The 15,205-nt window shown below is 38.6% G+C and overlaps 1 protein-coding gene across 6 annotated transcripts in view; it reads right to left on the bottom strand.

The window, feature by feature from the left end:
- Window positions 1–15,205, bottom strand: part of LOC6583660 (serine/threonine-protein kinase BRSK1) — a 93,271-nt gene that overhangs the window by 13,369 nt on the left and 64,697 nt on the right. For 4 of the 6 annotated variants that reach the window (XM_044009403.1, XM_044009401.1, XM_044009402.1 and 1 more), the window contains exons 7-17: window positions 13,685–13,884; window positions 13,406–13,630; window positions 12,876–13,348; window positions 11,886–12,053; window positions 11,660–11,826; window positions 10,484–10,588; window positions 10,353–10,428; window positions 5,202–5,249; window positions 512–684; window positions 315–445; window positions 193–260 (exon numbers count right to left, since the gene is read on the bottom strand). In XM_044009403.1, the coding sequence (XP_043865338.1) occupies window positions 193–260; window positions 315–445; window positions 512–684; window positions 5,202–5,249; window positions 10,353–10,428; window positions 10,484–10,588; window positions 11,660–11,826; window positions 11,886–12,053; window positions 12,876–13,348; window positions 13,406–13,630; window positions 13,685–13,884 (1,834 nt within the window). Of the gene's footprint in view, window positions 1–18; window positions 261–314; window positions 446–511; window positions 685–5,201; window positions 5,250–10,352; window positions 10,429–10,483; window positions 10,589–11,659; window positions 11,827–11,885; window positions 12,054–12,875; window positions 13,349–13,405; window positions 13,631–13,684; window positions 13,885–15,205 lie in introns of those variants that run through there. The other 2 variants (XM_044009404.1, XM_044009406.1) reach the window with 2 other exon arrangements.

A 15,205-nucleotide genomic window follows, 5' to 3' on the forward strand; every position in this document is an offset into this window, starting at 1 on the left:
TTAAATTAACATAATCTATTTAATTAAAATGAGCTGTATTTTTATATAAGTACATTTTTAGTCACTTGATATTATTGCTAAATTCATAAATCAAAACTAAATGCAATTATAATTTAAAGAAGAATAAATAAAAGTGATCATTTGTAAATAAAAAACTAAATCAAAGAAATAATTCTCATGCAATTGCACTACCGGACATCGTTGTTGGCTGTTGATCAGTCTGCATTTTACGGTTGCGGTCATGCTCGGCTGTTTCAGAACTGTGGAAAATCAATGATACTTGATTTGTTCATTCAAAATTTTCAACTTTTTACTTTGATCGAACTGCAATGGGACTGCCTGTTATATCCACTTGATTGGGATTGTTATTATTCGTCGTGGATGCCCGGCGTCCACTTCCAGATTTGTATGAAAATATGGAATCGTTTTCCATGTCATTTTCAATCTGCAATAAACAATTTATAAATATAACTATTACTGTTTTGAAATCCTTTTTTTTAAATAAGCTTACCACCTGCCGCTTATAGGACAACCGTTCGCTCGACACTGACCCACATGATGAGCTTTCTGAAACTGCTTGAGTGACTGAAGCTACTGTTGGTGGACTGTTTGGGCCCGGAAAACGTTTTGAGCAGACCTGGGATTGTATGTGTTCGCAAATACGTCGAAATCGCCGTATGTTACCTATATGAAAACTGGAGTGAATATTCTGTTCGACGTGATTTTATGCTCTAACCCCATTGAAAATGAGAAATTACAATATAAAAGAAACTTATCCCGTTTCGATTAAAAACCGTATCAACCAAAATTACATCTCGTACATTTTTAAAGATTGTCGCCAAAATTTGCATATATGTACATAGAAAAAGATGAACCTTATAATATGAAAATCAATATATATAATTACGATTTATATTTCCCATTTTCAATGGGTTCAGGGTATAACAAGTAAGAAAGCTCTAGTGGAGACTGGTCGACTACGAGATCCCCTGAACCCTTGGAGCATTAGCTATTTCAATAATTTCGCGTCTTTCAGCTTACACAAGAAACATCCACACGCACGCACACACACGCATTCACACATAAACGCATACATACACACCGTATGCGCTTACTATGAGAACTTAAATGTTTAATAACTTTTGTTGTGGAAATACGATCTTCATGAAAATTTTAGATTAGGATTAAAACATAGATATGCATGTATTTGTAAAGCACAAGTCCCTAGTATTTGAAATACGCCTCTTACAAAGGTGATGGTGAGGGGGTGGATATAGGAGTGGGGGTAAATTTTAACAAACACCGGAATTGTATAAATTGCATACAAGCATACATATGTCGGATATCTCTGCAGATTTGATAATTTTGTGGAGTGCAGCGTGTTCCTGCACTGTTTCCCTTTCCTCTTGTTAATCAACTGTCTGATTTTCACTAGCACATTCGATTACGTCCATGTAACCAACTGGCAATCTCGTCAGGACCACACTCGATATTAGAGCTAACTAACATCTCACTCAATCAATATTACCACTGACCAGAGAACACATAGACTAGACATGTAGAACAAACTTTTTCAACACCGAAAAAATGCGCTGAGGAGACTACACAACTTCGTATTTGCTCGGCTCAGTCTCTTGAGGCTCAAGCAGTGAAAATATTGCACGAGAAAATCAGTATGCTGCAAGCGCTCAAACGAAATGGTGCCATTTTTATATGAAGCACGGCTATGCGCTATTTGTCCTACTCTCTCTCACTCTATCTATACCGAAATCATAAAAGCGTTTGTCACGCTCATGCAAGAAAATGTAAGCGCTTCGATGGTTATTCTTGGGAAGGGTATGAAAGCGTTGATACGCATAAAGAATATGATTTCGCGACGGGCAAGCACACACACACTTGCAGTCTCTGGAAACATGTATGAGCATTTATGGCCTGTGTGCGTAACTCTTGCTGCCTGAGCAAATTGTAATGCCCAAAATTTACCGTTGATTGGCATTTGAGTGAGCATATACATTTGCATACATACCAAAACCAAAACGCAATACTCACATACACAAATCAGCACAACGCAGCAAGCAGAGATCACTCCATCTACGATTAACTCACACTCTATACTTGCTTTTAACTCAAAACAAACCCAAATACTCAACCCAAAACCCCAAGTCACAAAAAATATAGAAATGCTTAAAATAAGACAACGGAATATGAAAGGATACAGAAACAACTACAATGAACTGTTAATTATAATAAAAACAAGTGAGAACGTTGCAGTCGGACAATACCGATTGCAGAATTCTCATTCACAGCCCCAACGCTGTCAACCAGAGTATATATTGCAATTTTCAAGTCTAGTGCGCAACAAAAAACAGGGCATGATCCCATTAAAATTGGGAAATAGCTATTGCTATCATCATTGACACCTTTGCATTCATATTACATATATAATTCATACAATTTAGATTTTTATTATCTATTTCTATCCAGCTAGTAGCAGATCAACGCGACTTTCCTATACATGTGCTCACGCTCATCGTTTATTCTATGCGTACAGACAAAAGCGCGCCTTTTCGCACATTCTTAGAATTTCTATTGATTTCTGGATTTTCTAGCCGTTACTGTAGCTTTTTCAGAGGACGCTCTCTTATTAAGCAATTCTATTTTAGCAACTGGCTGATCAAAGGAATCAGTAGCGACGGAAGTTATGTTAGAGTAGGGGAGGTTCTAACCTCTTCGATGGTAATTTGTTTTTCCTACATATTTCGTTTTTTATAGAATAGATATTTTATTAGGAAGGTGCGAACTGGAATGAATGGCACTTAATATTTTCCTTTTTCTTAGTCGAATTATTTTATAAGTTTAAATTTGTTTCTTCTTAAATAGCCCTCAAATACATATCGCAAATACATACATATTTATATATGTAAATATGTATATAGTGACATATTCATACTGATAATGTCCACAACACAGAATATTCAAAACTAGTTCATACTGGATTTTCTTAGATCACGAAAATCCAGGATAAAGCGATTCAAAAATAGCCAAATCATAAATAGTGGCGCCGGCCTGACTGAATGAATGGCCTGAATGCCGTTGCATTTTGCTATTGCATAGCAATAATGTTGCGAGCCGAAATTCATAGAACGACGCGTCTTCGATCATAAATCCTGGCGCCGGCTTGACAGAATAGTTGCTTAGCAATAATGTTGCAAACCGAAAATGTGAGAACGACGCGTCTAACTGACGCCGACATTCTTTGTCTGCTGCGTAAATTCAGCAGCCTATAAAATAGCCTTTAACAAAAATTGTCTTTAGTCTTAAGCTATTATTCAATAAAGCAAGTTGTCATAATCGAACGCTGACTTCGTCTTTTTGTACCCGGAACACATTTTCAATGGGAAATCAGGGTATAATGGTTTTGTTGAAATGTATGTAACAGGCAGAAGGAGGCGTGGCAGACCCCACAAAGTATATATATTCTTGATCAGGGCGACGAACTAAGTTGGCCCTGTCCGTCTGTCTGTCCGTCCGTCTGTGCGTATGTATGAACGCGTCGATTTCAGAAGATATAAGAGCTAGAGACTTCAAGTGTTTTTAAATGTCCGTAATTACAGCGCGGATATCAAGTTTATCATTAAAAATCGATAACTCGTCCCGATCTTTTTTTATCGATAAAAACCCTATCGAAAACCAGTTATAAAATTATATCTCCTACACCTTTATTGCTAGTCTCCAAATTTTTGTAAAAGGTGTATTTCAAATACTAGAGACTTGTGCTTTGGCAAATACATGCATATTCATGTTGTAATCATAATCTGAAGTTTCATGAAAATCGTATGTCCACAAAAAAAATTATTAAACAATTAAGTTCTCATAGTAAGCGCACACTGCAGCCCATGCGTGTTTATGCGTGGATGCTTGTGTGTGTATGTGTGTGTGTATGCGTGTGTGTGTATGTATGCCTGTGTGTGCGTGCGTGCGTGTGTGTGAGTTTGTGTGTGTGTTTCTTGTGTAAGCTGAAAGACGCGAAAAATTATTGAAATAGCTATTGCTCCAAGGGTTCAGGGGATCTCGTAGTCGAGCAGTCTCGACTATAGCTTTCTTACTTGTTTAAATTAGCGTTGCTATTAGCGTATGTCGCGGCATTTATTCGACTCGTAACACACACTTAATTATATATATGTAAGTCTGCACGCATAGCACCAAATATTCCAGCCTTATACACGCGTTCATTTGTATGTGTGTATGTATGTACACATAAATGCATACTCTAGCATGTTCTAGGATATGAACATGCTATTAGGCTTGGATGCGAGCTGAAATCCCGCGGAAAACTCCTTTTTGTAAGTTGCAAATTTTTGTTATTTTAGCTTCTTTTATATTTTTTAAATTTCATATGTTTCTTCTTTTCGTATTATGAATATCTATTAAGCTTATTCATAGGTACAAATACATAAATAGTTGGCTGACGCATAAAGTTGACGCGATTCGGGCACTATAATGGCCGATTGCCACGCCCCTAGTGGCCGTAGACTCCTTATTTTTGGTCAATTTTTTGAACGAGCAACCGGTAACCTAAATGTAAAATTTGAATTCTTACGCTCAAAAAATTTTAAAATTACAGGGTATTTTTGGATATGCCTCGGCCCTAAAGAAGCGTAAAAATTATTTTTGGAGCATCGATAGAGAAGGCTAACTCAATAGTGCCTAAAGTATAGCAGAATTAGAAAAATCACTATATCTTCACGTACAATTTGCCACGCCCCTAGTAGACGGAGATATAAATTTTTTCACCCATCTTTATAGAATCGAAACATCAGCTTACGTGCGAAATTTCAGTAATCTAGGTTTATAACTTTAGAAGATACAGTTTTGTCCGATTTGCCACGCCCTCAATGGGCGGAGATATATCGGCCATAGCTTGTGATCTTGGGTGGTCAACGCGGACCTTCATACCAAATTTCAGCTTTCTAGCTCTTAAACTAACATGATTTCTGGTATATCGGAAAATACGTTTTCCGATTTGCCACGCCCTTAGTGGGCGGATCGGGAAAATTTTAACACTTTATAAATCGGAGATATACACAAGTACGTGTTCCAAATTTCAATTGCGTTCATACGGACAGACGGACAGCAAGACGGACATTGCACAAAACCAATATACTCATTTCACTTTCGTGAATGAGTATAAAAATACTCACCACATATACAGTGAACCAATAATGTCTTCGTACAGCAGCAACTTTTTTCTTTGGGAACGAAAAAAAAAATATAAATAGTAAAAAAACTAATAAAAATTTTGATGCAGTCTTATCTTATATATTAATCTTAATTTACAAAAAGAATTATGTCAATATGTTGCTTAGTTTAGTAGTTATAACTAAAAGTACATAAAAAGACACGATTTTGGCTCCAATAAAGTCTTCGTACACCGTACTTTCCTAGAACTTTAACTGCGGACAGAAACCGAAAATGATAACGGTTGTTTTCCAATGTATGTATTTGCATGCTCGGGCATAATGTCGCCACATTTTGCAAGAAATTTTCTTCAATTTGAATCGCTAAGCGGCAGTAGAAATCATATTCGGAAAGATTCGCAGTCGGTCAACGATCCAATCCGTAATTGGGCGATTTAAATACGAAGGGCGAGTAGAAAACAAGCGAAAATCCGGAAGGCCGAGCAAGCTAACAAACGGAGATCAGATTAATATTAAGAGAATAGTGGCGTCGGATCCATTTGTTAGCGCAAATATGATATCTACACAGATTTTACAATCTCAAAATAAAGTCGTCCACCCAGAAACTATAAGGAAGGCCATAGTAGCTAATGGGTATAAGTCGCGCACACCTAGACGAAAACCTTTTGTAAGCAGCGCTAATCGCAAAAAACGTTTAGAGTTCGCAAAACAGTACGAAAATGCGCCAGTCGAGTTTTGGCGTAATGTACTTTTTTCTGACGAATCCAAATATAATATATTTGGATCGGATGGGCGACTTCGCGTGTGGAGAAGAACCGGAGAGGCACTCCAACCAAAATACACACTGAAGACAGTGAAGCATGGCGGTGGTGGCGTTATGGTGTGGGGCTGTATGGCTGCGGCTGGTGTCGGAAATTTTGAAATAATTGATGGGGTGATGAACCACCTTAAATATATTGAAATTAAAAAAAAAAAATTTGGTGCCAAGTGTTACTAAGCTTGGATTATCGAGGTCTTACTTTTTCCAACAAGACAATGACCCTAAACACATGGCTCATAATACCAAAATGTACTTAGCCTATAATACGCCACATCTATTAAAAACACCTCCCCAAAGTCCTGATTTAAATCCAATAGAGAATTGTTGGCATATGTTGAAAAAAAATATCAGGAAGCATCATATTTCATCAAAACCCAAGCTTATAGAGGTTTTAAAAGAGGAATGGGAAAAAATAGATAAAAATTATACAGAGAAGTTAGTCCTTTCAATGCCAAACCGACTAAAAGATGTTATAAAAAATAAAGGTTACCCAACAAAATATTAAATATACAAAAAATTAAATTTTTGTTAGTTTTTAAGACTATTTTTTAAGTATTAAGTTTTACTGTACGAAGACTTTATGGAGCCAAAATCGTGTCTTTTTATGTACTTTTAGTTATAACTACTAAACTAAGCAACATATTGACATAATTCTTTTTGTAAATTAAGATTAATATATAAGATAATAAGACTGCATCAAAATTTTTATTAGTTTTTTACTATTTATCAGAGCTTGCAAATGAGAGTTGAGCGTTTTTCGTTTATTCTCTTCCTCGCATCATAACCAAAAAAAATTGTGCAGACACGTCTATCTCTGAGCGTCACTCTCTGTTTTCTTTAGCATCTGTTTCGCTCAGACGCAATGCGATCACTCATTCGTGTGACGCTCTCACATGAGTGTCGCGTAAAACTAACACGATTTTCCCTCACACAAAGCCTCTAAGCAAAAAACACTTTGACTAAAAAACTCAGCAGAAAATGTTTTTGCCTTCGTGTGCATGTAAATACACGCATACATACATACAAAAAGAACGCAGCAATCGCGCGTGATTACCCATACAAACGCAACTTACCGTTACTTCATTTAACTCAAGCAAACGATCAGTGCTAAGCCAGACGCGACAAAAACAGTTTCTGTCTGAGCTTTTTTTACCGTGTCAGTGAAAGACACTTTTTTGCAGACAACGAAAAAGTGTTAACAGTTATTTGCGAGCTATGCTATTTATATGTTTTTTTCGTTCCCAAAGAAAAAAGTTGCTGCTGTACGAAGACATTATTGGTTCACTGTAGTATGTCTCCAAGAAACTTACTTTTATAACACATATACCCCCACCCCTGTCCCAGTATCTTTGAAATTTACACCAATACAGCTTCCAACCGATTTGGTGGTGTCGCCATATTGGTCCACAAATCCATAGAACACACACTTATGTGTATGTCTAAATAGAAAATTAACATTATATTAACATTATATCCCTCCCACCAAAACATTTTTACTTAATGACTTAACCGACCACTTTATACCACACACCAACAACATCAACCAAATTATCAACAGCAAACATCACAGCTGGGGATCAGATAGATAACCGGAGAAGACGTACCCTATCAAAGTTCCTACAAAACGCCAACCTCTGAATGACGGATCACCAACACACTTCTCCACTCACAACTCCTTCACACATATTGGCATCTCATTATGTTCCCCCCAATTAACTCCTTTCACCAATTGAAAAATAATCAATCACTTTCATGGCAGCGATCATTTTCCAATCTTATTATCCTTGTTCCCACAGCCCCAATCAGACAACTTTTCCCGTCCCCTCTTCAAAATAAATGAAGCCAACTGGCCATTATTCACTAAACTAACCAACGACCTAAATTAACTTATACCTAGAACCCCTAACATCAATAAAGAAGCTGCATTAATTAATAAAATAATCCTACAATCCGCTCACCATAGTACACCCCAAACAACCTTTCATATACAGCTAACAACTCGCTATCAACAGATACAAGCCACATAGCCCTCTTGTTTGCCCAAAATTAGTCGGACTGCTCCAATGACAGAAATTTTGTCAATAGCTTCATTACCAACAAATATGCAGACAAAACTATACACTACTCACCCAGTCCATGAACACAAGCAATAGAATCTGACATCACACTAATTGAAGTGCTGGCAGCGTTACACACCCTCAAAGGTACAACTTCCGGACTAAGCAAAATCTCCTACCCTATGATAAACAAGTAAGAAAGCTCTAGTCGAGACAGCTTGACTACGAGATCCCCTGAACCCTTCAAGCTACTGATATTTCAATAATTATTCGCACATGCACACACACACAGACATACGCACGCACGCATAAACACGCATTGGCTCAATAACTTTTCTTGTGGATGTACTTTCTTCATGAAACATTCAGATTATGGTTATAACATGAATATGCATGAATTTGCCAAAGCATTAGTCTCTAGTATTTGAAGTCTTAAAGTATTTTCAAGTCTCTAACTCTTATATCTTCTGAGATCGACGCGTTCATACATACGGACGGACAGACAGACGGACAGGGCCAAATCGACTCAGCTCGTCGCCCTGATCAAGAATATATATACTTTGTGGAGTCTGCCACGCTTCCTTCTGCCTGTTACATACTGTTAACAAAACCATTATACCCTGATTTCCCATTTTCAATGGGTTCGGGGTATAATTATAGCCAAGCGCCTCTGGTGGTTGGTATCGAAAAACAACTACATCCATCCCAACCAAACAGGCTTAAAATACGGCAAATCCGCTACAGACAGTCTGCTCTTCATCATCCTCTATCATTGCCCTTGACTCTCAAAGGTCTCCGACAAACCGCTGGAAAGTTTAACCTGAAATAATACAGTTTATACTAGTACGTAAATATAATAATAATTATAATAAGGAAAACAAGTAAGAAAGCTCTAGTCGAGACTGCTCGACTACGAGATCCCCTGAACCCTTCGAGGAATAGCTATTTATACACGCACACACACAAACACATACACACACAAGACCTCACCCATAAACACGCATGGTCTGCAGTGTGCGCTTACTATGAGAACTTAATTGTTTAATATCATTTATTTTTCATGAAACTTTCAGATTGTAATTATAACAATAATATGCGTGCACTTGCCAAAGCACAACTCTCTAGTATTTGAAACACGCTATTTACAAACTTATTCAAAGTTCAACCGAACAAATTTGATCGGGGTACACTAATACATAAGTTTATTAAATGCTTTGCAATATATTGGTGCACTATATATTTATTGCCAAAATTACTGATTAAGTCATAAAGACTCATTTGACAGTTACTCTACAATTCAAACCATAAAAAATTGACAAACTACTGAATCGACAGACAATTATCATCCCATCTCATACATACATGTACATATGTATGCAAATGTATGTGCTCACTCAAAGGCCAATGAGCGGTACATTTTGGGCATACAATTTGCTCTGGCAGCAAGAGTTACGCACACAGGCCATAAATGCTCACACATGTTTCCAGAGACTGCAAGTGTGTTTGCCCGTCTCGAAATCATATTCTTTATGCGTATTAACGCTTTCATACCCTTCCCACGCATAACCATCGTAACGTTTACATTTTGATTGCATGAGCGTGACAAACGCTTTTATGATTTCGATATACCCTTCACTCAAAAGGAATGAGCTGGGATCGTCGCGAACAATTTTCAATTTCTGTGCGCTGCTGCTATTTGAGAGACCATAGAGAGAGAGCATAAAGAGAGGGAGAGGCGAGTAAGGGGAAAAGAACGCATAACCGTACTTCATTTGGGAACGTGTGCATTTCATGGCAGCGGTCGCAGCGCACTGATTTTTTCGTGCCTTATTTTCACTGCTTGAGCCTCAAAAGACCTAGCCGAGCAAATATGAAGTTGTCTGGTCTCTTCAGCGCATTTTTTCGTCGTTGAAAAAATTTTTTCAGATGGCCAAAGTCAAATCTTTAATTCAATATATTAAATACGATTTTTTACAAATTTGAAGACGCTAACTAGATATGTATATGCTGCAGCTATTATGTTAAAACTAATTTTCGATAAAACAAAAATATTTATCGAGAACATTATAACACGGGGAACACAACACTCTTTGCGCGTCCGCAGCCAACAAATTTTAGGGAATTTAAATTTAACGGAATTTAATGAAATCTGTTTACAATATGATCAATATAGTCTACGGAAAGGCAAGGAAAAATATTTCAATATTTATTTTCTTCCTTCATTGGCAGATGTGCATTCTTCTTGTCCTTAGGCGTTTATAAACTTTTATTACTTACCTGATAGCAGTGTGAATGTTAAGGCGAATAGCATATCCGCTATGTCGCCTTGCTTGCATATGGGACTGATGTCAACCTATTGCAAAGCAAATTTATTAAGCGTAGGCGATTTTTAATTAGGGAATATATACCTGAAATTTAACATGCCTTTGAAACATAACAGAGCCATTGCCGTTGCGCTTGTACTCCACACGGAATGATGTGGGTGATACTACACTATGAGATAACTCTGCCATCTGTAAAATTAAAATATAAGTAGAATAAAATATATAAACAAAACCCAATTAAGACGTTTTTAATTGAAATAAGTAAGAAAGCTCTAGTAGAGACTGCTCGACTACGAGATCCCCTGAACCCTTCGAGCAACTGATAATTCAATAAATATTCGCACATGCAAACACACACGCACACACACAGCCATAGGCAAGCACGCATAAACACGCATTGGCTGCAGTTGTTGCTTACTATGGGAACTTAATTGTTCAATAACTTTTCTTGTGGATGTACTTTATTCATGAAATCAGATTATCATTATAACATGGATATACATGTTTTTGCCAAAGCATAAGTCTCTAGTATTTGCAATACGCTTTTTACAAAGCTGAGGGTGAGGAAGTGAATATTGGGGTGGGGGGTAAATTTTAACAAAAACCGAAATTGTATAAAATACATTCAAGTCTACATTTATATTATTATTATTAACTTTTGAAACTTTAGCACTAAAGGTGTAAGAGATATAATTAAATAACTAGCTCTCGATAAGGTTTTTAATCGATAATAAAATATATGGAGTAGTTATCGATATTTAGAGAAAAACTCGATAAGCACGTGATATACACGGACCTAGGAAAAAAATTTCTCTAGCTCGACGCGTTCATACATACGGACGGACGGACACCCAGACGGACAGGGCCAAATCGACTCAGCTCGTCGCCCTTATCAAGAATATATATATACTTTGTGGGGTCTGCCACGCCTTCTGCCTATTACATACTTTTAACAAAACCATTATAGCCTGATTTCGCATTTTCAATGGGATCAGGGTATAAAAAAAAATACATATTATCAATCAAATACCCTTGATACCAAATGATATGCGTTTTTATGTATACGCAGTTATGTGTGTTTAAAACTGAGAAAGTGCAAGCTTAGAAATATTATTTTCCAACTTAAAAAGAAGTAATTAAGCACTAGGCCAATCTGCTCGATTACGAGATCCCCTGAACCCTTTAAATTTTCTTTACTTTATTCTTATTAATAGTTAAAATTTAGAACGTTTTTAGGTATTTAATTCATTGGAATCTTACGGATAAAAATGCATGTATCAAATGTGCCTTGACTGTGGCAATAGGTTTGCCTTTTACCAATATGGTAAATGTCTCATCTTTCTCAGTAGTTATTAGGTTTCCAAACCAAGAACGTTTAGTAAGTTCTGGTGAAGACTCCGGTGTTAAGTGTACCTCGTCAGCGGAGACTGAAAAATGGACAGATCGATCAGTAGAAAAGCTAAGCCTGTATATAAATTAAAAATACCCTGCATTTTCCTTCGATGAAAACGCGGACTACCGAGAAAGCTGTTTTTTATATTAGTAAGTCTCGTTTTCCACAATTGTCCTCCAGGCGTATTGCAGGGTGGGCCAGGGTTGCCTTGATTGCCTGGATTGCTATTATTGGTCAGCGGTGGAACATTTTGATTCACAACTGTATAATAAATGAATAAAATTGATTTGCATTCTACAAATCAAAACAAGTAAGAACGTTGGAGTCGCGCGTTACCGACTGCGGAATACTCATTCACATCCTATCAGCAATTTAGTAGTTAAGTTTCGCTCTAGTACTGTAGAAAATGGTTTTCCCGATTTGCCACGCGCCTACTAGGCTTAGACACCTCATTTTGGCCAGTTCCTAGAACAAGATAACGGTACCCTAACTGCAACCGATAAAGCTTTTTGGTCTTGGGTGATCAGCCCGAGTATATATACAAAATTTTAGATCTCTGGCATCAATAGTGTCCAAAATATAGCAGAATTCGAAAAATAACTATATCTTCAGGTCCGATTAGCCACGCCCCTAATGGGCGTAGACTTATAACTTTGTCTGTAGACTTTATAGAATCATAACATTTGCTGACGTGCAAAATTTCAGCGCTCTAGCTGTAAAACTCTTGGAGATACAGTTTTATCCGATTTGCCACGCCCCAATGGGCGTAGATATATCCGCCATAGCTCATGATATTGGGTGTTCGATGCGGATCTATATTCCAAATTTCAGGTTTCTAGCTCTTGAATTAACATGATTTCTGGCATATCGAAAAATGCATTTTTTGATTTGCCACGTCCCTAGTGGTCGGATCGGGAAAATTTTAGCACTTTATTAATCGGAGATACACACGAGCGCCGAAATAGATTGAGTTTACACGGACAGACGGACGGACAGCAAGACGGACATTGCACAAAACCAATATCCTAATCCACCTTCGTGAATGAGTATAAAAATACGGAGAAAATTTGATTTTAATCATACCAATAGAAATTGTTGGACCAGAATTTGTTCGATTATGCACGGTAGGTAAAGCTGCAGCGGAATTCCCGCACGAATCACCACCCGGATTGCTAGACAATTCGCTACGGTCCCAGGGAGAACCGCTACCATTACCACTGCGATCTTGAGCATGACGTGTTGAATCACGGCGCTCCAAGTGCGGCTCTCTGACGATTACGACATCTCCTTCAATGCTTTTCTGTGAATTATGGGACGGCGTTCGGCTAACCGCCGTATGATGCCCCGATCCAGGACGATCTCTATCACTATAAGTTGAATGACGTGAACCAGCGGCAGGAGAGGTAGGCCGCGATATAGCATTAGCTTGTTGCTGCGTTAAGCTTATTGGTGAATTACAACGAGTTGGACTGTGGTATGATGAGCTGCGTACTGACGTAGACACCGTTGTAGGAGAGCGTCTTTGGTGATTACGTGTACTACTGTACGATCTAAAACTATTTAATAACTATAAAAGTCAGTGAACAGTAATAAACGAGTTAAAGGAAAATTACTTAAAGGCCTGTCGTCGAGGCGTAAGTGGAGAGCCTTCAGAAATCTGACCGTAGCTCGGCGCATTTGTACCATTAATACGACATTTATCTAATCGTTTCCGGGGTGGATCCACTGCATCCAGTTCATTGCGTAATTTATGATTTATTTCTTCATCATCTTCAAGGGCCGGCCGACGTCGCTTTCGTTCAAGGAGCAGAAAATAAATGACCTTCTCAGTATTATGGCTGTAAGTAAAGAGATATTAATCGGATTCTCGTGTATTATGAATTATTCAGCACCTGGCACTCAACAGCTCTTGTAAAAGTTTTTCCTTTTCCTTAAAGCATCCCAGGGAGCATATAGCATTTAAAACATCAGGATCTACAGCAGTGGCAGTAGGTATAACATGTGTTTGCACCACCTCCATCATGGGCAATTCCAGTTCCAACTCACCTTTACCACCAGCCGTAACCCAGGCATGACGATTAATTTCGGTTAGCTAAATTGCATATATATTTTGAAATAATAAATAAGTTGTACATTATATATAAATATTAATTATAGTAGTAGTAAAGTAGGCGTCACACTTGCGCAAATAATAAAAATCAGGTGCATTCACTCTAACAGCTGTTAGTAGTGCTGGCAATTGCAGCGGACAATCAGCTGCTCACTAAATTTGGTGAGTTGTTAAGTCTTAGTAATGACAGCAACCTAACATCTAGAGTGAAGACGCAGTTACTAAAAGTAGTGCATACTTTCGGGCTCTTGCTGTAGTTAAGCTGAGTTTAAGATACTGCGGTCTGTAAACTCAAATTATATTAGTAGCCATTGCCCACTACAGGCTTCACGTAGTTGTAGTCGGAGCAAAAAATGGATGCCAGGGTGGAGGACGAGTTGCAAGCTTTCGCGCGTCGTTCCTCGTTGCAGCGATCACCGCAGCAACAACAGAGGGCGCTGCCGCAGCCGTCGACCTTTAATCAGTCCCCAGTTGCTGAGTGCCAGCACTCAACTCAGTAAATGAAGCGTTAGCCCAAATAGGAGTTACTCTAGAGGGCTTGACTGCCTTATTTGGAGGTCAGCGGCATATTCATGCCCTAATGAGAGAGGAGCTGGTCAATCTCCATAAGACGGCCGAAAAGCTCTGCAACCGACCGGTTAAAAACTGCGAGGTACAGACCATGCCGCTCAAGAAAGTAGTTGAGACAGCGAGCGCTAGTGCGATCTCAGGTAGCAATACGCCCAAGCGGTCGAGGGAAGTTGTCACCGATCAGAGGAAAACACCCTCAAAAAAGCCCAGGCTGAAAATTCAAATCAGGCAGGTAAAAAGACAAACCCGAACAGCTGGACTGTCGTTAAAGGACGCAAGCCTATGCAAAAACGACCCAGAAGTGACGTAATCGCGATTTCAGGCGTGCCACCCATGGAGCGGACCACCTTGCAGCTATTCAGACATGCTTCGTGTAGTCAAGAGCGACGCAGACTTAAAGCATCTGAGCTGCGACGTTCAAGGCATTAGGAAGACAGCTAGGGGGGATGTTTTGTTGCAACTGAGTAGGAAGCCGGAGCATAGCGATGCTGTAAGCAAGCCTTAGGCGACCGAGCGGTAGTTAAAACACTTACCGAATCGGCTCAAATTGAGATTCGCGACATAGATGAGCTAGCGAGCAAACAGGAAATCTTGGAGGCCATTAGGGTGGTGTTGAAAAATAGCTCACTCCCCATTGAGGTTATCAAATCGCTTCGACCAGCCTTTGGTGGACAGCAAAGAGCTACGGTTGCTCTCCCAATTGGAAAAGCCAAAACTCTGCTCGAGCTGTCCA

The sequence above is a fragment of the Drosophila mojavensis genome, unplaced genomic scaffold (assembly GCF_018153725.1).
Source record: "Drosophila mojavensis isolate 15081-1352.22 unplaced genomic scaffold, ASM1815372v1 contig_74, whole genome shotgun sequence".
NCBI lineage: Eukaryota > Metazoa > Arthropoda > Insecta > Diptera > Drosophilidae > Drosophila > Drosophila mojavensis.